The sequence below is a fragment of the Furipterus horrens genome, unplaced genomic scaffold, assembly GCF_987537825.1.
Source record: "Furipterus horrens unplaced genomic scaffold, mFurHor1.1.pri manual_scaffold_7, whole genome shotgun sequence".
Classification (NCBI taxonomy): domain Eukaryota; kingdom Metazoa; phylum Chordata; class Mammalia; order Chiroptera; family Furipteridae; genus Furipterus; species Furipterus horrens.
The window spans coordinates 19951074-19974956 of record NW_028327177.1 but is presented as its reverse complement, the minus strand read 5'-3'; the positions used below and the strand labels follow the sequence as shown (position 1 = coordinate 19974956).

General features: G+C 39.1%; 1 protein-coding gene across 4 annotated transcripts in view; it reads right to left on the bottom strand.

Moving 5' to 3' along the window:
• The window catches only part of SYBU (syntabulin), a 108352-nt gene that overhangs the window by 37051 nt on the left and 47418 nt on the right, over positions 1-23883 (bottom strand). For all 4 annotated transcript variants that reach the window (XM_090283437.1, XM_090283436.1, XM_090283438.1 and 1 more), the window contains one exon: positions 11476-11673. In XM_090283437.1, coding sequence (XP_090139563.1) covers positions 11476-11673 — 198 coding nt within the window. The remainder of the gene's footprint in view (positions 1-11475; positions 11674-23883) is intronic.

The following is a 23883-nucleotide window of genomic DNA, read 5'->3' as shown; positions in this document are numbered from 1 at the left end:
CCTCCCCCCACAGGCTGGGGTATGTCTTGTGCAGAAATATAGTGTGTGCAGCTCATCTCTCGGTGGAGTACAGTCTCAAAATGGGGTATCCATGGAGACTGAGCCTCCTACATGTGCAGGGCAAGGAAGTTACTCTGCTGGGCACCATAGCAACAGGAGGCAGAGGGAAGGCCAGCCAATCAGGGAAGAGCACAAGAGCTTCTCCCTGGTGACTGCAGCATTTCAAATGGAACCAGCGTCCTCATGAATGGACACAAAGCATTTAAAGAAATACCAGGTTGTCAAATAGAAGTAAATGACCACACAAGATCCAAGGCTAATCCTTTGACGATGTCGGAATAAAACAGTTAGAATCTTTCTACAATGATTACATCCCAATGGGCCAGGAAGAAATTACATCAAAACCCAATGCATTCCTAAATTTAACGGCAAGCCTGTGAGGCTTTGAGGCAAAGGCTTGGTGTACTCCATGAATTCCAGCTATTTAAATATGCAAGGCACTTCACAGTGTTGCCAGGAGGGAAAGACAGGACAGATCTGCTGTGCTGAAGGGAGAAAATGGAATTGAGGGCTCTCTGGGACAACTGTCGGCATATTACTTCCAAATAGGTTTGCTTAGAGTAAATACATTTATTAAGCTTCCACTCAAGCCCTCCATTATATCAGAATAATTCTTGCTAAAAAGGTATCCGTGACAAAATAGGACTGATGCAGATAAGGTAGTGAGTGGACGCTCAAATGCCTTGAAGTTGTGCTGTTTGGAAACTGGCCTCATCTCTCATTTTATAATAGTAATGACAGTGATCATTTATTGAGCACATACTGTCTACTGGGCAAATACTGTCACTACAAACCCCGCTTCCTGCCAAATACTGACACAGAGTTTTGCAAAAAATACAGGATGTGCATGTTGAATATAGTCTGCTGTATATTGAACATATTTTATGATTCTCACAGCAACCCAAAAAGGCTAAGTATTAATTATCCCTCCATATTATAAAGAAAAAAACCCCACATTTCCTTACATTACAAAAGAAACCCTTCTACCCACTAACTCCCCTTCCCCCACTGCTCTGCAGGTGACCTCGCCCACCCTATTCAATGACAAAATATAAGGTGAGGTACCCGCCTCCCACAGTTACATCCCAGAAAAGAAATCCCTTTATATTAGTGTCTTCCCAAAGTCTCTTATTATAGAGCTCTCTTTATAATTACCTTCTTTGAACAAAGTCCCCATTTGAAAAAGACACAACAGTCTGAACTGACCTCAATCAGTGCTAGGCTGGCTGCCTTCAGAGGTCAAGTGCTAGGACTGTTTAATATGAAGGGAGGCAGTAAAGTAAAAAATGGGATTTTTAATTATCCCTGTGGTATGACTCTTCCAGCTCTTTGAAGATCACTCAAATAGCAATACAGCTGACGGTTAAGTTGTAGAGATCACAAAAACCCAGATCCCTTGCTAACTGAACTCAGGAGTTGAGTAGCTCTGGATAGTGAAGGATGCTCAGATATATCGATGGCGAAACAGGAAAACCAGATGTCCCCAGGCTGTACACAAATGTGTGACAACCCGCTACGTGTCCTTGAATGTCTGTCTCCATTCTCCCCTTCTTCCATAATAATAGGTGACTAAGATGTCCTGGGATATAACTGGAATGGCATGCGCCACATCTGTGTCCTGGGTGAGGAGCCCTTCCCCCCACTTCCTTCTGCCTGGTAGGTGAGAGTCAATGCCACAGCTGCCCACCAGCCTGGATCACCCAAATACCTATGTGCTGTTGTGCGAGAGACAAGTAGACTTCTGTTCAGTGTTAACATCTGCGTTTGGGTGGGTCTCCTGTTACAGTAACTGAACTCATACCCTCACAGTACTTGTCTTGAAAGTATGCCCCAGGCATGGATTCAAAATTGCTTTATATCAAACAAACTGGAGGTGAAGATGATTTGTTCTGGCAAAGACAGGTAAGTTGAAAAGTAGCTCTAGAGATGAGAAAGACAGAATAAAGATTTTTATATTAACTGTTATTAACAAAGTCAATGTTTCTAAATTAATAATAGAGTTAAACTAAAATAACAAAAAATCTATCAGACATTAACTATCTCATTCATCTTTCCAAAGGTTTTCTTGAGTTAGCAAATAAAACATTTTAAATCTCATTAGGAAAATGGGAGACTTTATATGCTATCATATACATTATATTCATATACAGGGCAGGGGGGCAAAGTAGGTTTACAATTGTGAGTACATGAAACACAAAGTTCATTTTTGTATTATTATGTATTTATTCTTGTATTATTTTCCATATGCACAACTGTACACCTCCTTTTGCCCCACCCTGTGCTTTTCTGTATTCACTGCCTCCTTCCTCAGCCACCTAAATTTAGTGAACCTGCTTCCAGTTTCACGGCTGATAATCCAGACTCCAGAATAGGATCCCACGCCTACAAATTATGTCTCTCTTCTTAAACCCCTCCACTGGCCTCCCATCACTTTAACAATACCGACCTCTACTGCTACCACTTCTCACTTTCAAGGTCACCGCCCGGCCACCCATGCCCACCGCTCCCTAAGTGGGAAGGACTATGGGTAATTTCTTAGCTCAAAGGGCATCTCCCAGACACTCCCCTGCCCCTTACCAGGCCCTGTCTACCCAGCGCTGCCTTGTTTTACTGGTCACTGTCTGAACTTGCCCTGCTTGTCTGCTTGTGTATCAGCCCTGTCCCCATGCTAACGGCGTGCTCCGTGAGAACAGTCCTCTCGTCTGTATTTTCACTCCTCCGTCCTTAACGCGTGAACAGTAGTGCCAGCACACAGGAAACGCTTCATACATATATGTTGAGTGAATGAACGACAGCCAGGATTCCAACCTCGGTTTAGCGGAAACCTAATACATGGTGAAGGAAGAGGTTTATCCTTCCGTTAGAAGTATAAAGTCTCCCTTTAGGCTCTTACACAGTGACCGCCTTCCTGCACTGCCACAAATACTCCAGACTCTGCATCTCAGAATGTAAACTGGCTGCAGGCAGGCTCCTGCAGTGCGACCTCGCTGAACTCAACCTGCCTTCACGAAGCTTATCACTGCGCCCTGGCTGCTCCCACGTCCAGGCTTAGGTGGTGGGAGACTTTAACTCACAAACATACTCTGTTGTTCAACACATCACTTTTTGTCAATAACCCTGCCATGCACCCAAATACCACACAAATGATAGTGACAAAGAAGACAGAGAGAGCAGGGTACGTATCCCTCTGGCTCCTTACCTGTGAGGGAAAGGACACAGTTTCCTCACAAACAGCCTGGGAGTTCTCTCCGTCTGGGTTCTGGGTAACTCAACCCTTCTCTTGCCCTGAAGGATGTGGAATGGCTCCAAGCTGTTGCCACGGCCAAGTATCTCACCATACCTTGTTGTCTCTCCCTAACTAAGCCTCTGCCTTTATATGCGGACCGTCTCTTCCACAAACTCTCCTCCTCACTTAGGAAAAAAGATCAGACAGCTGCATGATTTACAGCCCTTGGTTTATGAGCCAATGTACAAAAGAAGTTTCCAGGTTTATTTCTTGTATGCTGGCAGTTGATAAGTATGTCCAACAGTGGTGTGTGGTCCCCTGGAGTGTCTGCTCTGCATGACAGACCTATAGGGCTTCATTCTCAACACGTTACAGCACGTAGTAAGCACTTGGCAGGCACCCAAATCAGTGGCTAGAACACTGTACACGCAATAAATCCCAGTGAACCTAGGATTCGGATGGCAGTCACCTTTGGGGAGAAGAGGATTATAATCCACTAATTCTTAGTGGACAACCATTCACGGGCCATTTGGCAGCCTTACATTGACTGGGGGTGTCATCAAAAGCACAGATGGGAGAAAGGCAGGAGCATAAATAAGGAAGCCAGCCCTAAAGATAAACACTAAGCCCACTCATCACAGTTCAGCTTGGTTTCACTGGTCTGCTCGGTCTCTGCTGGGGAGCAGTGACTGACAATACAATCATCCACCCCCAAACATTCTCGGCTATATCCTGGGTGTGTTTCCTTCTCTCAGGGTGAAAGAAAGTTTCAGAGAGCCATTTCAGCATCAAGGCAAAGCTCTTATTTAAACTTGACTAGTCTAGTGATCTTTGTGAAAATATTTGTGATATGCAGGCAGCACACAAAACATTTTGAGAAACAGAGCAGGTACCAGTTCACGCGTAAGCAGACAGCATGGAAGACCCCAGATTCTTTGATGTTCACGTCCTCCAGCTTATTATACTGATCTGCATCCAAACAGCCGTGTGTTCAACTTATTGTATTTCACTGAAGTCACACTAAGGTACACTGATTTTGTTATCAGTAATAGCCAGCATACTCTACATATGGACTGTATCAGCTAATTTATGAAAATGAATAAGAATTTTTGGGGCTATACAGACATTAAAGAAAATTAATTTCTGTCTTATGTCAACAGATCTTTCTTGATTTTCACACTCCTCTACTGCAATTACAATCAATCCTTTGAAGGCAGGCCTTACAACCAGTTCAATGGTCAGGAGTTAGGAGCAAGACTACTTATTCTGTTTAAAATCCATTCACAAGCTGCGTGACCTTGGATGAGTTACTTAACCTCTCTGTGCCTGTTCCTGATCTATAAAATTAGAGATAATGATATCCCTTTCTAGCACTGCTATTAGGGTAAAATGAGTCAAGTGCTTGGAATTTTGCCTGGGACAGTCAATACTCAATAAATACTAGCTAAAAATTTTTTTAATCCAATTTCAGAGTGTTATCCAAGCCCACAATTCCATGTAATATGTCCTTCCAGATATTTTCATAAGGCTTTCAAATCTCCAAAATAGGGCTTGGATGAGGCAACACCTTTGAATGCAAGAAAGGTAATGCCTTGCCAAGAATACAGAAAGTTTCCACAGAACCAAAATCTTCTCTTTTGACACTAAAAGTCTAGTTTATTTTACTCTAAGAAAATATTTCTAAAATGCTTAAGACACTGTTCTGCCCTCATCATACACATCATTTTCTGCCAACTTCACCATCACAATGACACTGTTTCTAGAACATTAATTACTGCACTAGGAGCTATAAAGCATTTCAACACTTAAATGCTCTTTAGTGGCCTTTTGTCTGCTTTTTCATATTTTCCCATCTCCTTCCTCATTGTCAAACCATCCACTGTCAGTTTGTACTCTTATCAGTGTCCTGTAGCCAACATTCTTCCTGATTCATGTGAACTAGAATAACATGGCATGCTAGAATTTTGTTTCAAATAAACACATTTAGTGTAAGAGAGTTTTAAGAGTTTTCTTGGAAATACGATGCACCCAATTTGTGACATATCTATTTTAAGAGCCACAAATGACCATTATTAACATTTACTGAAGAATTACTTGTGCCAGTTTCAATGCCGAGCACTTAACAGTCATCAGTCTTTTTAACCTTCACAACAACCCATTTTACAGATGGGAACCACAGAGGTTCAAGAGGAAAACAAGTAGCTGAAGAGCACACAGTTATTAAGTGGTGGCATGAAGATTTGAACCTAGCATGCTGGACAGGAGAACCTGCTAGTTAGAAAGTGGGCCTCCTTCCCCGCTTTTTTCCCAAGATAGGACAAGTGAGGTCAACCGGGGAGAAGCTGTGTCAACTCTATGCTCTCAGCTCTCCTCCAGGTAGCTCAGGTGATTGTAAGAATGGCCTCCACCAGGTAAGCTGCCGAGCTCTCTTGTTTCACAGAGCTTTGAAGTGAAAGCGATGCTCGTGATAAGCGCAGGAACATCTGTAGGCTCTCTGGCTGTGTGTGAAAGGGCCTCTATCTATTAAGGGAACCAGTGTTGATTAGTCACTAACCTACTTGGTACTCTTTCTGGGTTTTCTAGCAAATGGCTCTGAATGTGGGAAATAGGTGGGGTTTTCTTTTTTTTTGTTGTTGTTTTTTAAAGGAACCGATCCTCTGTTATTATTGGGAGGTTATTATAGTTCATCTGGCCAGGCCTCCAGTTTCAATAGCCTGGATGGTATCTGATGACAAGGGAATACTAACTTAGTCTGAACAATGATAAAATATCATGACATCTTTCAAATGCAGATTTCAACATTTCCGTTTCTTAATGTGGATTCCTTTTAAATCGAGGAGACCCCAACAATTTGCTCTTTACCTATCTCTTGAATCATGGGTGTTGCTGTTTTTTTTTCCTTCACATTTTCCAATTACTTGTTTCGGTTGTGTAATTGTTTCCTCTGCTCTGGAGAAAGGATTTGGTGCTTATATTTGTAAAACAATGACAATGAGTCTTTTCCTTCTCTGCGGTGAGATCTAGTACTCCCCAAGCAGTAAATCTAGCTTAAAGGGAGGCCCGGGAATGTCATTTGATGTACATACTAGCGGTAATTCAACTAGGCCTTTCCTTTCTGAGTCAAAAATCTCTTCAGGAAAAATGACTGCAAACTAAATATAGGAGGAGCACCTGGGGAAAGGAATGTTTCCAGCACAGAGTCTTCAAAAAGTCCCCAGTTGGAATACCTTCATTCCTTTGATTTTCCTCTGCACTATAGGCCAGATTTATGATATGGTATTTTCCTTACATTATAAGCTCCCTAAGAGAAGGGTGATGTTGAAGTCACCTTTACCACAACTTTCTGACACTCCTCCCACAGGACACATAATTCCTTGCACAAAGCGTACACTCCATTTCTCAATTAAGTATTTACTGGACACCCACTGTATGGCAGACGCCATATTAAGCCCTGGGGATTCCATTTCAACATCTGCTAAACTGACTTGTAGATAAAAAGAAAACATAGCGCTATTCTCCAACTCGACTGTAGGGATGTTTGCTTTTGCTCTTTGGTGGCTATTTTTAATTAAATTCACACAAGCATTGATGGCAGCCAAATGGCAGAAGGCTCACTGTCACTGCCTCTAAGAAGCTGGCCTGGGGGAAGGCGGGCTTCACGCTGTTGCGCCACTGAGCCCTGCTGAAAGGGGGTGGGCTGGCAAAGCTCCCCTTCCTACGCCCTTCCAAGCAGCCCGTGACATATTTCCTGTTTCCTTCTGTGTCCGATATAGTCAACACGATTAGCTCTTTATCGTAATGACCAAATGGGCATTTCAAGAACTTTGAGGTGAAGAGCAGTTTTCTAGAATCTAGAACAATGAACCTAAAATTAAATGGGCTCATATTATTTAACGTCCAAGGGCCCCTGAGCATCTGTCTGAGAGACACTAATTGCTTGCTATTTTAATGCAGTGGTGTTGGTTCTAATGAGAGGATTTATTAAAAAAAAAAAAAAAAAGTAGAGCGCACACACCACGATCAGTTTGGGCTGAGGAGAGATGGTCACTTGGGGCTAGGGAGGAGGTGGAACATTTTAACCTGAGAGCAGTGTCTTCTTGGGGTTAAGACATTATGTCTCTGCATTTTACAGATTTTGCAGTCATCCAGGGGCCTCATTTCCAGGATTTCCTCTCCTCATATTTATGCGACTGACAGATTTATTCTGCTGAAAGTTCAGAGAACTATAGGTCATGGTGCAGATTCCTCTAAATACAGAGAGCTTATTTTAAGGAACTGGATCCCATTCAAATGCCTGAACAACTTTTTCAGTGATGACATTAGGGATTTTAGGCAACAAAAAAAGAGCAAAAAAGAAAAGAAAAACAACTTTAGGGATCCCTTTGACCTTGGTTAAATGCTAATATATAAAAAGATCAAAAAGTCCTACCTGCTTAGGTGATATTACATGTAAGAGCAATAAAATTAGAAGCAGTTGACAAGAGTGGTGCGTTAGGGTCTGCTTCTGGGCAAGTGTCATTAAATTAGGATTCATAAACTCTAATAAAGAAGATCCATGAAATCTCAGAAACAGAATGCAATATTTTGTGCATATTGGTATTCTTCTAGAATATGGGTCCATGGCCTTCATGATTCTCAAAAGATCCAAGAATCAGCACACCATTAAGAACAACTGTTCTTGTTTTCTTCCTTCCTTCTTTCTTTCCTTCTTTCTGTCCTTCCTTCCTCTCTTTTTCCTCAATCTCTTTCTTTTTTTTTCTTTTTTTTATGCATTTTCTTCACAAAGACCTAGGGCCTTCAACATTCTCAGCAAGACAAGTGGCTGATCCTTAGCAAGTGAGTTACCTTCAGCAGGATCGGGGACTTGCTAGGTGTGAATTTTGTGTATACATGTAGAGTTTCAAGTCTTACATTAACACAATTATTCTTTATTATGATTATCAGGTTATCGGGACAAGGAAGGTCAATGATAATTTTAACTCCCATTTAAGCTTAATTTGTTCTCTCTGCACCACGCCTGTCTCTTGTTCCATTGTTCACTAGTATTGTTACCACTATAAAAGCACTTTAGAATGAGTGGTGGATATTTTGGTAGATAACAAAAATGAAATAATTTCTGTTGCATTCAAATCCTACATTATTTTCACAATGAATCTATTTTTTTCTTTGCAATCTATGAAGCTGACATTCTTTCCAGCACATTTTATCTTCTCAATCTCAGAGCCCACCTTTGCTATTGAGGTCAACAAGGGTTGAGTGAGCCCCCAATATGCACCAACCTTGTGTACTAGGAGTTTGGCAAAGAGAGGATGACAGTGACAGAGTTCCTGTTCTTCAATGTATATCCCATGTGTTAGAGAAGCAGATTCTAGTGGTGATTACTCCCAGGTTAAAAGAAAATCGAGAACATTTCTCCAAAGAAGATATCCAAATGGCCAATGAGCACATAAAAAGATGCTCATCATCATTAGCCACCAAGGAAATGTCAATTAAAAAGCACAATGAAATATGACTTTACACTCACTAGAATGGCTATAATTAAAACGATAGGCAATAACAACTGTTAACAAGGATGGATGTAGAGAAATCAGAACCATAATACATTGTAAAATGGTACAGCCATTTTGCAAAACATTTTGGCATTTCCTCAAAGAGTTAAACATGGAGTCACTCTATGACTGAACAATTTCATTCCTAGATATATAACCAAGAGAAATGAATGCGTATTCATACAAGAACATGTACATGAGTGTTCATAGCACATTATTCACAATAGCCAAAGAGTAGAAACAACCCAAATGTCCATCAGCTGTGAATGGAGAAAAAATGTGGTATATCACAACACCTAAGTGAGATATTAATAACAGGAGAAGCTGGAGGTAGTATTGGTGCGATGGTACCTGGGAACTGTATTCTCCACTCAATTTTTCTATAAACCTAAATTTGCTTTAAAAAAAAGTCTTTAAAAATGTGGTGTATCAATATAATAGAATATTACTGAGCCATAAAAAGAACATAAAGTGCTTGAAGCTTGAAAACAATAAGCCAAACTCAGAAGGCTGCATATTGTATGATTCCATTTACATGAGCCGTCCAGAACAGGCAGATCCAGAGACAGAGACCAGGTTAGTGGCTGCCAGTGGCTGGAGGAAAGGGATCATGTAGTGACTGCTAATGGGTATGGAGTTTCTTTGTGGGGTGATAAAAATGTTCTGGAATTAGACAGTGGTGATGTTTACACAACCTTTTGAACATACTAAAAACCACTAAATTGTACACTTTGAAGGTGTGAATTTTATGGCACATAAATTACATCTCAATATCTAAAAAGGACAATGGAGCTGAAGGAAGGAGGCAGTTTTTGTCTTTGGGTACCAAAGGGAAGCAGTTTTGCCACCCAAAATATGCCTTTTGGGAAATCGATTATTTTTAAGCTGATTATTTTTAAGAACCAAAAGAGGCAAGAAGAGCCTTTTACCTCCCCTTCACCTACCTAAAGGAATTTGAATAGGAAAATCTGCTTAAAGGAAGGGAACTATCACCTTAGCATAATGTAATCTAAGTGTGGCAGACAGGGAGAAACCTGCAAAGTCTATTTGTTAGACTCCTCTCTGGGTACTGTTGTTTCTGGGTGGCTTTGCAAGAATTTGGTTACCAAATATTTGCTCTTCCTTATCCACCTGAGAATTGCCTACTTTCCCTCTGGAGTTCCGGAGCCTACCTCCCTCTCCTTAGTCCAGAAGGGCATGTAAGCGTCAGCTGCCTGATTTGTCCAGGGTTTCATATTCTTAGGGAACCCCCACATGTATAAACGTGAAAAGTTTGGTAATTTTCTCCTCTTAATCTGTCTCATGCCAGTCTGATTATTAGACTAGCCAGAAGCACTTAGAAGAGTAGAAGAAAAATTATTTTTCCACCCACACAGTATACAAGGTAATGGTTTTATTTCTTGTCTATAATGACATGACATTCTTTACCTCATTGTCTCTATCCTAAGTACTGAGGGTACCCAACACCTTTTTTACAATATCCATCTTTCTCTTTCATGTGCTGTCTTCCCCACTGTGTCTCATTCTCTCTTTTTTATATGATTCCAAAGCAATGGACAATGAACAGATTCATCATGGCTAACATGTATCAGGAGCCTAGGGAAGAGGGGATTTCTATTTTCACACAGTTTAAGGATTGCTTTGAGACTAAATGACATTCTCTTTGGTTGACTAAAATGCAAGATGAAGAATAATCCATTAAGACATGCTGTATACATCAATTATCCAGGAAGAACAAAAGCAGACAGAGATGGAAGAGGACACAGGACCTTCCAATGGAAAGGGACATCTGACCAAGCGTTGGCTCCATTGAAATAAAGCCGTCTGTAGCTCCTTGCACAATAATGTCACCACCAAACAACAATTAGAAGACAAATGAGGACTCATGCAAGCTACTAATCTGCTTTTTAGGCTCATAAATATGCACAGTATAACTGTGGATGTTGAAGAAAATAATGCAAGATAGAGGTTTCTCACTATGCTCACGTCCTTTGACTTTAAAGTTAGAACTTCAGTTTTACTAAAATTATATTTGCTCACTTACTGTATATATTTCTGAGATATAAAATATTTATTTGTATATTGCAAATTCTGAGAACTGACCTTTCCTAATGTTTATGGCATCCCATTCAATACAATAATGATCTCCATTTCATCTCATAGTTTTTACTGTTTTGTAATTCTTAAACATCTATATACATATAACATCATATTCAAATTTCAATTTTTAAAAACAAATAAAAGAACTAGGTTAGTAACTATGTCCAGCCCTAAAGATCTGCATTAAGATAACACGTTCTTTTCATAATTTGTGGGCACTTTAGATGACACCAAGTCACTTCTTAATATAATTTATGCTGTAATTAACTACAGAGTTTAAATGTTTGTTAGATCATCCAGTTTACATTTCTTCCACTTTGCTCTGTCTTTATAATGCATGCATGTCACTATACTTAATTTTTAACAATGAGTACAGAAGAGAGTCCACTCTTTGCCCCCACCTTTTTTTTAAAAACAGATGTTTCTGGGTACTGGGTACAGCATTAGCGTTCCCCAGCTTGATATACAGGTGTTTCACTTCAATGTGAAATCACTCTGGCCACACCTCGCCGATCACACCATGAATATAAGTGCATTTACCTGGCTTCACGAAGCCTGACTTGGGTTCCTTCTTATAGCGAGCTGACTGGATGCTTCCCTCGCCAACCATTCTAACCGTGCATTTCTTTCTGGTAAAGTCTTCATCACTTCCAGGGGGAAAGCCAACAGGACTGTTCCCAGCATCCGAGGGCGTCTTCACAGGGGACACTGACTGGCTGCTGGGACAGCCTGTGTCATCTACAAGATGGAAAGCAAGACATGCTTAGTGAGGAGGGGGAAATCAATGATGGGCTGGAGAAGCGTGCAGTGAGCCACGCACACGTGGATTTACACATACGCACTCCACCTACCAACCCCAGGTTAACGCCTGCTTTTACTTTCCATATTTTGGCCAATTATTTTAACAGAGAAAACATCAATCATCAAAAAAAAAAAAAAAACACATATTTTAAGGCAACATCTTATAAGCTTTTTGGATCACAAGTAGTTTTGTAACATTCATGTTGTCAAAAGCTAAAGGTCTTTTTGTTTTGACACATTAGGGAGTTTTCTTTTGGGTCATAACTGCCCATGGATTTTTGATGGGGTTAGTAATAAAAAGTTCACCACAGCAACTCATATCATTAATAGAAACTCTTCAGAGGTGTCTGTGTTAGTAAAAACAGTTACTTCGATATTATTGACCACACCCAGTTTCTGATCACTTACTTGGCCCATAATTTGGTTAACAGAGTGACAGATAAGAGAACTGATATGAGGAATTCAAGGAAATATGGAAGCATTGAGAAGTAATTCTGTTTTATTACATACACCCAACCAAAAATATATCAATCAGATATCTTGCTGTCTGGAGTAAACAAGTAAAATGAAAATGGTACTCAAATTATAAACATTCCCTTAACTTTCAAGTTTCAGATAATTATCACAGTCATTATTATAAGTTAATAAGCATGATACGCCCTGGTTAGTCTGGCTCAGTTGGTTGTAGCATCATCTGCAGACTGAAAGGTCATGGGTTTGATCCTTGGTCAGAGCACAGATCCAGGTTGCAGGTTAGATCCCCAGTCTGGGTGCATGCATGAAGGCAACCAATAACATCTCTCTCTCGCATAGTTGTTTCTCTCTCTCTCCCCCCACCCTCTTTCTGTCTCTATATAAGCAGTGAAAAAATGTCCTCGGGTGAGGATAAAAAAATGTATGTATGCATGATGTAAAGTGACCTGTGTAGATGCTTCGTAAGCAAACAGGAAATGCTGTATCGCTGATTTCTATAAGTGCTTTCCATATTAAATATTTATGATGATTGGTTACTTCATTTATACTTTAATGAGGAAAACTGTATGGGAACTTAATGCAGATCAATATTACTTAAAAGTATGTCCACTCAAACTAATCAATTAGTGGTAATCTTCATTACTAAATATATCTTTGTTATACAAAAATATTTTAATGCAGTTACTTTAGAAACTAGTTAGACAAAGAAACGAATAGATATTTAGTATGAATAACTTTTAGAGAACTGTTATATTTTTATGAATTTTAAAGGAACTAAAAATAATTTGTCACTTATCTTAAACTTGATAAATTGAGTAAAGGCAGAAATAGAACTAAGCCTGAATAAAACATATTGATTGCCTAAATTTAGAATCCATCTAAAAAAGAACAGCCATGGCTTCATTTTTGGCCTTTATCTCCATTTTTCTTATGAAATATCCCAGTTGCTAGAACAAGTGAGCTTGGCACTGGTAAAATGATTTAGTTCTCCTAATATCCTTCTTTGACTTTGGGCATATTAGCGTACATAGGACCTCAATAGTCCATTTCTAGAAGTGAATGGTTCCTAGTGCATTGTTCACGCTTACTGTCCTTGCTGGTCCTCTCAATGTGCTATGTTCTTCGTGAACTCTGGAAGAAACGGGCCCTGAATCACAGAGGGAGGAGAACCCTTCTTGGCTGCTATGGCTCAGTTATTTCTTCACTCATCATCTCTGCCTTTCTCTTACATTTGAATGGCCCGTGCTTCACCCCAAAGAAACCGGAGCTCCTCTCTAAAGGCGAAAAGCTGCTAATGACTCAAACAGACCCCAGCCTTGAGAAGGTGCAGCAGGCCTGCCCCCTGCCTTGGGAGAGTCTCTCTTTCTAGATTCTTATCACAAAGCAGCGAAGCCCCCCAAAAGGAGGGCTAATTATTCAAAATTACCTCTTGCCTTGAAAATTATTCTCTTATGAGTCAGTTCCATAAATCCTTCTTTTGAAAGAGAGACAATCCAAATAAATAAAAGTCTGTGCTTCAGATTCTCCACCCTAAAAAAATAACTGTTTTTCTTGAAAACTCTCAGACTCAAAGGGACATTAATCATTTTCCAGTATTGAGAAACACTGTCAACATTATACTTTAAATAAATAGAAAACAAATGTGTTTGTTTGGTTCTATTATCATTTTACTAAAGTTAATAAGAAAGGCTATGTACACACCACGTCTTCAGTACTAGTAGTTTCAAAGGTTAAGTGCTAGGATCTTATTAAAAATTGGGGGCTGAAATTATTTATAGTCGTAGCAGTTTAGGAAAGACAGGGGCAATTTTTCACCTGGAGTGTGTGCCTCACCCATCACTAATATGTACAGCCAGTATCTCCAGGGATAGGTATTGAGAAGATGAATATCTAAATACATGTTTGACTTTAGTTATCTCAGACAGCATTTGAACCATTACATAAACTAGTGTTCCCCCAACATCTCTTACCTGTCTAATACTGTGCTTCATATTGAAGAAGAAATGATAGGAATATAAGACATTATTTTTCATTGGTTAAACACGTATGTATCAAGCCTTGGCACTGCAATAGTCCACAGGCATTATATCCAGTCCCCATACTGATGGAACTTAAAAATAAGCCAAAATGCAAGTGACATTTACCATAAATTGGCAAGCCCATTAAGGCAAATCCATATCCATGGAAATTTGTGAGTTATCGGAGAAGCTGGAACATTTACCTGTTCCATCTAATGGGACTAACACGAACAAAGGAATCTAGTTTTGGAAAGGGTGGAGCCATTAATTTTCCTACTCTAGAGAGTGCACTTCAAGTTATGCAGAGTAAGACCAGAGCAAAGGCAACAGAGCTTCATATGCCAGAGAGCCATCTCGCCCCCTACAGTACCCAAGGTATTTTCCTCTGTGCAACACTAAAGAAATGGTGGGTTTTCTCAGCAAGTCATGTTTAAGGCCCCTTCTCTGCTCTCCCTCTCTCCTCTTCTTCCTCCTCCTCCTTTTAACTTCATTGTCCCAGCGGGAAGCAGATCACCTGTCCAGTTAAAGATAATTCCCCTTTCCAAAATTCTATATACGATATTCTTCATTCACATTTACTCAAACATTCTAAGAATAGTGAAGACCATGTATGTTCTTTGGCTGTGCATATCCAATCTTATTATGTGCTAAACTACATGTGGACCAAACACATGTTAAAGAGATTTATTTATTAAACCTGCTTTGGTTAAACTCTTTGAGTACCTCTTCTGTTTCCTGCGGCTACCCATGACTCCTGAATCTGCCCTGTGGCATACACAGATTTATAAGTGCAGTATTTATAATTATAGCTTTTATTAGTTATGTTAGTATAAAGAAATTATCAACGACAAAAACTTCTACTATGATTCTAGGAGGAAACCATTTCTGGGCAGGAAATGGCAGAAATCCTGAATGATCTACCCCCAAATTATGGGGTGCCACAAATTTTCAGAAGAATACCAGAGAAAAGTAAGAATATTTTAGTTTGGTTTTGGCATAAGGGAGGCCTTGCTCCAAGGACTGTAGGAAGAGCGTGTAGAAGGCGGTCTTCATTGGAGAGGGAGCAATTTATCTTTTAAAACACAAAGAAGCGTGTGTGCCTGCACACTCCCACACCAGGTCTTATATTGTTGGGATTTTACACTTCTTTCCCTATTATTCATGGCAAGTATAACTCCATTACAGACACATACACACCGGAACCATGTTCCATGCTTTACACAGTGTGTGATCCATTTTAAAATACAGGAGGATTTCTTCATGGGGTCAACAATTTAAAATCCCATTTATAAGGGCCCAGGATGGCCACTGGTGAAACTCAGGTAACAGTGACCCTTGTCAAGGCCACATCTAAGTGACTGCAATCTACAGAGGAGGACACTCGTTTATATATCCTCCTTGATTTACATTAAGGGACAGGTTCTTTTGTTGTTGTCCTTGTTCATTTGCTTTGAACCTTTCAACATACAGGATTGAAAATAGTAGAAAGAATATTCCCAGATCCAGGGACTGCTGGAAGTTGAGGCCTAACTAAAGTGCTCTAAGAACTATACCTACTAACTGGTTTCCAACTTGTTGGTAAGGAAAAAAATGTTAAGGTCTTTAAAGACAAATGGGAGAAACAGCATTGATTATAATTTTGTAGCCTAGACTTTGTTATACAACTGTTTATCTATTTTTCCTCTTTGCATACATTATAGCTCTTTAAAAATATGGGAGGTAATTATTAATTATCCACTTACAGTTCTAAAAATGGTGTGTATAAGTATCTTTTAAAATAATTTGAATCTTACCTTAAATGCACTAAAATAACTTACCAATAAAGAGAATCTGTTTGGGTTATTAAAAATTTAACTTAATATTTTATTATAAAAGTAATAACTCTCATTGTGGAAAATCTGGCATGCAGAGAACTACAAAAAGCTAAGAAAATATAAAGAAATAGTATTTTCTTATAATTGTACTGCCAACGACAAAATATTTAACAATTTGGCATATTTCTTACTGATCTTTTCTTAAATATATATGGTAGATCTGATTGCTTGCTTTTTGTTTTGTTAAAATTTTAACATAAATTATAGAGAGTTTCATTACTCCGTTACTGAAAATGTCTCCCTGGAACTTGTTAGGCTAGAAAAAAAGCTACTAAAGACTAAGAAGAGCCGACTCAAAGGGGCCTCAGTTGGCTAAAGAGGGAATAAATCAAGCATAAAAAAGAAGAATAAATGCAACTGACTGATAACTATTGGATATTTTAAAAAATCTATGAGTTCACAGTCATATAATAAAGCAAAACTGAAGAGAGAGAAAAATATCCCTTTCACCCACAAGAATTTCAACCTACTAGAAATCACTGGAAGTGACCCAGGGACCAATTCTTTATGTTGAAATTTGATAATTAAAAGGAAGGAAAAATAAGCATATATTCCAGTTATAAAAACTGTTCCTATACAAACTATATTTCAGTATATTGAAATAAAATTCTTCCTTACAGCGCAGGCATGCTTCTTTGTGTTTTTTTAAAAAAATTCCTTCCTTCCTTAATGAAAGATGGAGTAATAGAAACAAAAGAAGTTACTATTTTGTAATTATTTCCAATTAAATTATCTAGGCAACAAGCATAATTGGTAGAGAAGGATCAGTGCCCATTAGGTATTCTTAGCATCATCAACAGTAAGACAGCAGACACGTACCTTCTGATGGGATGAGAGATGAAGCACACAACACTCTCCATAAAGTATTCTTGCTGCAAAAAATTACCCCTGACTCTATTTGACTTTTAAAGGTGCTGTCTACCTTATAGAATAAATGAAGAACAGAGTCATGAATTAAGTCAGGGCTTGGCAAACTGCAGCCTGCAGGCCCATCCTCGTTCACAGCCTGCTTTCGTAAATAAAATGTTACTGGACACAGCCATGCCCACTCTTTTATGTGATGTTTACTGTGGTTTTCGAGTTTATGGTGGCAGAGTTGAACAATTGTGACAGAGATCATCTGGCCACCAAAAGCAAAAATATTTACTCTCTGGTCCTGTACAGAAAAAGTCTGTCGGCCTCTTGTCTTAATGATACCATGAGGAACAGACACTTTGAGACAATTGGAGCTATTTCAATGTTCTCTGTCATTCCAAGGAATTATGGTAATTGCATTAGTAGTGAAAATGGCACTATGATTATGTAGGAAAATGTCCATTTTTTTTTTAAAGACATGAATGCTTGCTGAGGTATGTAGATAGACATAAGATGACATGATGTCTGGAGATCTGTTTTAGAATGCTTCAGCAAAGGAAAAAAAGAAAAGAAAAAGAGGATAGATGTAGCAAATGTGATAATGCCTTGTGATAATGTGGATAATGTAAATAAGCAGCATTTTGGGGTTCACTGCAGTATTCTCTCTGCTTCTAAGTACAGCTTACAAAGTCTGAAAATATTTTATTTAATTTTTCAAAATCATTAAATGAGTAACTTTAAAATAGATGCAAACATAAAATTTAAAGAAAATCAATTCCTTCTGGGATACTTTGGGTTGTTTTTAATTTTGTTGCTATTATTAAAATTGCTTTAATAACATTTTTACAGAGAATTATTTGGTCAAATTTTTTATCATCTGAAATGATTTACCTCTAAAATTAGTGGAATTATTATGTCTTCCAAAAACTTTGAGACAACTTATATTCCTATATTATTATTATGAGAGTATCCCATTTATTAAATTCTTGACAGTATTGGATACTATTTTTGCTTGCATTTTTGCCAATAATGGAAAATATATTTTTGACATCTTCATTTGCATGTATTTAGTTATCTGTGAGGCTTACTGTTTTTCATATGTTCATAGGCTTTTTACTTATTCTATGAATTGTTCATGTCCTTTCACAATTTTTCTATTAAAGTGTTTGAGGATTTCTTCTTGACCTGTCAGAAATTCTTGTATATGACAGGCATGAACCTTTTGTCATATCTCATCCAGTTTGTTGTTTGTTTTGTACTTTATGTTTTTGACTTTCAAACATTTTTTATTTCTAGTTGTCAAATCTCTCTATATTTTTTGTTTTCTTCTAATGTTTTAATCCTTAGACTGTTTTTCTTTACTCCAAGATCATTTAAATATTTACTTATTCTTTAGTCTATACTTATAGAGCTTAACTTTTCATTTAAATTAAGTCCTTTTGGAATTCATTTGAAAATGTAGTATGAGGTTAGATGGTAAATTTTTTTTAATTTTTGAAGACATTTTTCTCTCCATATTACTGTGCAATGTTTTCCTGATAAAATTTTGAAAGCAATGAATATCTTTTGCAAAGTGAACATAAATATCTATATACACACACATATATATTAATCTACATTTCAAAATATTAGGATTGTCCAAAGTGTGTGTTATATAATTTTCTAATATTTAACTAGAATGCTTAACTTCCAGGGCTACAAAGCACATTTGGTGGCAATTATGATGACTAAGCCCCTGTTTACTCTCCTTACATCAATTCTATTCAAGAATAAAACACTAGGTTCTAAAGATTACAAATAAAATATTTCTTCAAAATCAAAGAAACTTCTCTCAAACTTTTGGTTCTAAATTTTCTAATTTAGATCTCAGAGCTCATTTGTCTGTATTTGCTTCACTTTTGAATTTAAGTCTCAAAGGCTCATTGCTGAACTAAATAATTCCAGAAGACATAATTAAAAATAATAGCAGGCGGAGGAAAATGTGGTTTTGTGCCATAATGTCTTGAAACATTCAGTTATGGTTCGATGCTATTCAATGTTCAGTTGCATATTTGGAGTTAACATCATTGCTATTTTAAGGAAACATTACTTAAAACTATGGAAATTTAGTTGATCGTCATGAATGACAGAAGTGTTTACAGACTACTTATTCATCCATTCAACTACTCATTGAATATCTACTACATGCCAGATACTGCTATGAGTGTTATTATTCTTACTGCTTTAGGCACTGACATTTTTAAAGATAGTCTGATGAGGACAAATAAAATGTCACAGCTTAAACTCATCATTAATCTGAACCCAGTGAAATACCACAAACCATTCAAATGCACTGAAAAGAGGTAAGAAAAGTATTCAAATGCACTGAATACAGGTAAGGTAAGAAAAGGAACATTTATTAAGTAGTTATCATGTGGCAAGAACACTATTTTTTATGATATAATTTAATAATATCTTAATTTATAGGGGGGAAAACTGAGGCCCAGAGAGGTTAAGAATTTCAGTCACACATCTACGAAGTAATTGACTCAAGATTCAAACTCAGGTTTGTCTAAACTTTATAAAGTCCTTGTTTTTCTAACTACCACAAACTCACTGTTTTCTAAAATTTTCTATACATGCTTGTTCCAAGAGGAAACAGCAGCAATTCTGGGAATGCTCAAATTAAAAACAGACCAAGGAGGCTGTTAAGAAGAAGCCATCCCATAATAAGCAGACCACAAACATCTGAGGCAAGAAACTCTTTCTAGATGTTTCCAATTTCCAATATTCATGCTTTAACCCAGTAACCATATAATGATTACTGTTCAAATGATTTTGCATTTTAGGTTTCCAATAGCAAAATTTAAACTTCTCTTCTTTTATTAATTTTAGCATGTCTTTGGAGTGAGAATTCACAAGTCTACAAGGCTCTACTCTAATTTTGCTTCAGTACTGTACAATGTATTACTACCCAATTGCCAATGTTGAAGTGTAAGAATCTCATTGATCTATCTACCTATCTATCTGTTCATCCATCCATCTATCCTTTCCACAGATAATTACTGATTTCCTATTGTGTTCCAGGGAGTCTCTCAATATTAGAAATGTAGTAATTATCAAGACCCTAAGATTCTTGTCCTCAAGGAGTTCACATTCTAGTGGCTGAGACACTTAATGAATAAGTAAAAAAAAAAAGAAAAATACAAATTGAAGATATATTTTGATTGTGATATACTGTGAATGAATCAAATTGGGTGATATTATAAATACTAACTAGGTGGGAGGTGGGAAGATATTTTATTAGATCAGTTGTCAAGGAAGGCCCGGAAGAGGTCATCTGAGCTGAGGCCAAAACAGGAGAAGAAACCCGTCATGGAAAAGGCGGGGGAAAGAACTCCAGGCAGGGGGAACAGCACAGAATTGGGTGCATTGGGGAAACTGAAAGGAGTCCAGGAAGGCTGATGGGGAGAAAGGGATTGATAATGAGGCTGAAGGGATGTAGAAGTCTGAGTGCGTACACGACTGAGGGCCAGGAATCCGAAGTGTATCTTAAGTGCAGTGAAAGCCATAGGATGCATTAAGCAGATGACAACAATTAGGTTGATGGAGCACAGACTGCATTAGTGATGATATATCTAGCCAATATTTACTGAGTGCCTACTGACCAGGTATGTTCTAAACATTTAATATAAAACTTAATTAATTTAATCTAATATCCCCTTAAGATCGGCACAAATATCCTGCTGTGCAGAGGACTTATAATACCAGCACTAGCATTTAAACCACCTGCTGAGGTCACAGGCAGTAAGAGGCAGGGCAACGACAGGAATCAAACAGAATGAGAGCAGAAGCCAATTAACCCGTGAGGAAGCCGCTGCCATAGCAGAGATGTGAGACCATGGTGGTTTGACTAGGGACGTAGTACTGAAAATTGAGAAAAGTAGGTGGATTTGGGAAGGATTTTTAAAAAAGAATTGAAAGCATTTATTTCTGGCCATGAAAAATAGGAAGGGATCAAGAATGTCTTCTAAATTCTTTGCTTAAACAACAAGGAATATGGTGGCCATTTCTGAGCTAGAGAAAAATGTGTGTGCAGGGAGTGAAATCAAGACTTCCATTTTTGATGTTAAATCTGAGGTGCACATTATCCACTGATTTGGAGAGAGCAAATAGGCAGTTGGATGTGGGAGCCTGAAGCTCAAGGGAGAGGGTGGGAAGCCTCACTACCCTACAGGTGAGGGGTTTGTAGGTGGGAGCCCTCGGGGAGGGCGGGAAGAGAAGAGGGCTGAGGATTGTAACCTGGGGCACTATGACATTGTGGACACAAGGAGATGGTGGTGAAACCAACAAAGAGGACTTAGGAGTGACCTGAGAGACAGAAGGAATGCTCAGAGGGGTGGGATCAGAGGAGCCAAGGAGAAAAATCTTTGCCAAGACAGGAGCTTGTTCAATTATGCTGACTGCTGTTGAGAAGTCAAGGGAAATGAAGGCAGACAAGAGAATGGTAGAGTTGCCCATGCGGTCACTCACCTGCTTAACAAGGGCAAACTGGAGTCAGGATTTTGGAGAAGTTTTGCTGTGAAGAGGAGCAGAGAAATCAGGTGGCATGTGCAAGCTGATGAGGGGTCAAAGGGAGCTCGTTTTATTCAAAAGATGCACATACTTGGGCCTATGTGTGTGCGGATGGCAACAAGCGTCTGTGGGCTGCTGATGCCAACCCAACTAAAGCACCTTCAGTAAGACATGCAAGCGATGTCTATAAACGTACAGTGGAGAGTGAAGCAATTATTTTATGAACATCTCCCTGGTTTCTTGGAGACAAAATAATCATTTCACATACAAACATTCCTGGAATTTCTGAGCTAGTTGGAAGCTTTGAGTGCTCCCGTAAGTCATTCTGGCGCAGCCCTCCTCTCCCCCGGCCCCCAGGGCAGTAAAAGAGGAAGTAAAGTGAGGGAAGGAAGTGAGGCGGGTCTCCATTTCTCGCTAGAACTCAGTGCTCACTCTGAAACAAGGCTGTCTCCTCGGTTTTCTACCAAGCGTCTGTCAGGTTGCTTGATTTACATTAGCAGCCCAAGGAGAAGCAATCTGTACAGGAAAAAATATCTTGGTCCAAATATGTGATGTAGTGTGAGTAAGAAATTTACATAGTTTTAGGGAGGGCGTTGCTGGTGCTGAATTTGGGGAACAGGGCAGCTCTATCCTTGCCAGAGACAGGTGAGCCCGGCGTGGTGGGGGGCTCAAGCTTCAGTCTCTCTTGCTCTTTCTTTCATAGAACATAACCGTTCCCAAATAAGCATGTTGCCAATACTTCTGACTTTCTTTCTCCTTAGCTATGTGAGTTTATTTGTAGATTCCAAGCCATGGCTTTTCAAAGACTCCGCTTTTTGTTTGTTTTTAGGTTCCTTGGCAGGAGAAAATGGAGAAGAGGGAGAGGGAGAGGCAGGGAGAACTGGAGACACAGGAAGGAAAGAAAAGACAGAGAGACAGAGACAGGCACCAAAAAGCTATCTCTTATTCTCCTGCAAACTTTACAACCAGGAAACTCCAGACCACCCTAAGGACACCTGAGTTACAGTTAGCTCCCCGATAGCAATGTAAATATCCCCCCTTCCTTCTGTTTTTCTCACATGGAGTATCTGAAGATAACGATGGTCAAGAAGGCTAAAAACAGAAGGATGCTAAGGAAAAGACAGTGCTTATTACACAGTCTGTGTAATTGCTACATTTGTGTTTTTTCTATTTGGAAAAAAAGACGACTTGTTTTAGGTCATATATGTGCATCATGGCATTTACTTCTTTTTTTTTTTAGAAAAATAAAACAAGAGGAGAGAAAGAGGGAATACTGCTCAGCAACAGTCTGAGTCTAGTGATATTCATGAAATAAACTTCTGAATTTTGAAAGTTCGCCTCACAGGCTACATGTCCATCCGCAGAAGAATGGCTGAATAAACAATGGCCTTCTGGAGAGCAGAATATATGTTGTCACAGCAATGAATGGGGGCTGGCGTGCACTGGCATGCAATGACAGGGACAGGGACTGTCTGCAATACACATTCCTGGGCAGGAGTCTTGTCAGTACTGTTCATCCCTCTAGGCACCTCCTAGGATTGGTCCCTTGCCCACAGCAGGTGTTCAATAAGTATTTACTTAACAAATGAACAGAAAGGATCACAGACTAATAGAGCACAATCTCACTTTGGCAAAAAGCAGAACAGAATAAATCCTATACATGGGATGACCTCTGCTCTGACATGTGTTTGCACATGTCTAGCAGCACTGTTTACAATAGCTAAGTGCTGTAAACAGCCTAAGTGCCCATCTGTAAATGAGTGGATCAAAAAACTGTGGTACATTTACACAATGGAATACTATGTAGCAGAAAGAAAGAAGGAACTCCTGCCATTTGCAACAACATGGATGGAACTAGAGAGAATTATGCTTAGTGAAATAAGCCAGGCAAAGAAAGCAAAACACCATATGATCTCACCTAACACAGGAAACTAAAGAACAACAGAAACAAATGAACTAAATAGAACAAAGAGCAGAATAGCAGTCAATGGGGGGGAGGGGGGAGGGAGAGAAGGGGGATAAGTAAGGGAAGGGTTTAGTCAAAGAACGTGTATAAATGACTCATGGATACGGGCAACGGGGAGGGATATGACTGCGGGAGAAGGGGTTGGCTGGGTGGGGGAGAGCAATGGGGGAAAATGGGACAACTGTAATTGAAAAACCAAAAAATAAAAGAAAGAAAAATAAATTAAAAAATGTATAGTAAAGCATTAAAGAAACGCCTAAGAACACACATAAGGGGAGGTCAGGCTCTGCTGGGACTCAAGAATTCTGCAGGCTAGGTCAGCGTCTAAGAGGGACCCTACCTGCACAGCCACCCTCACCAAAGCGGGTAGGACAATGACAGCCAGCCAGGAGCGAGGAGCCAGGAC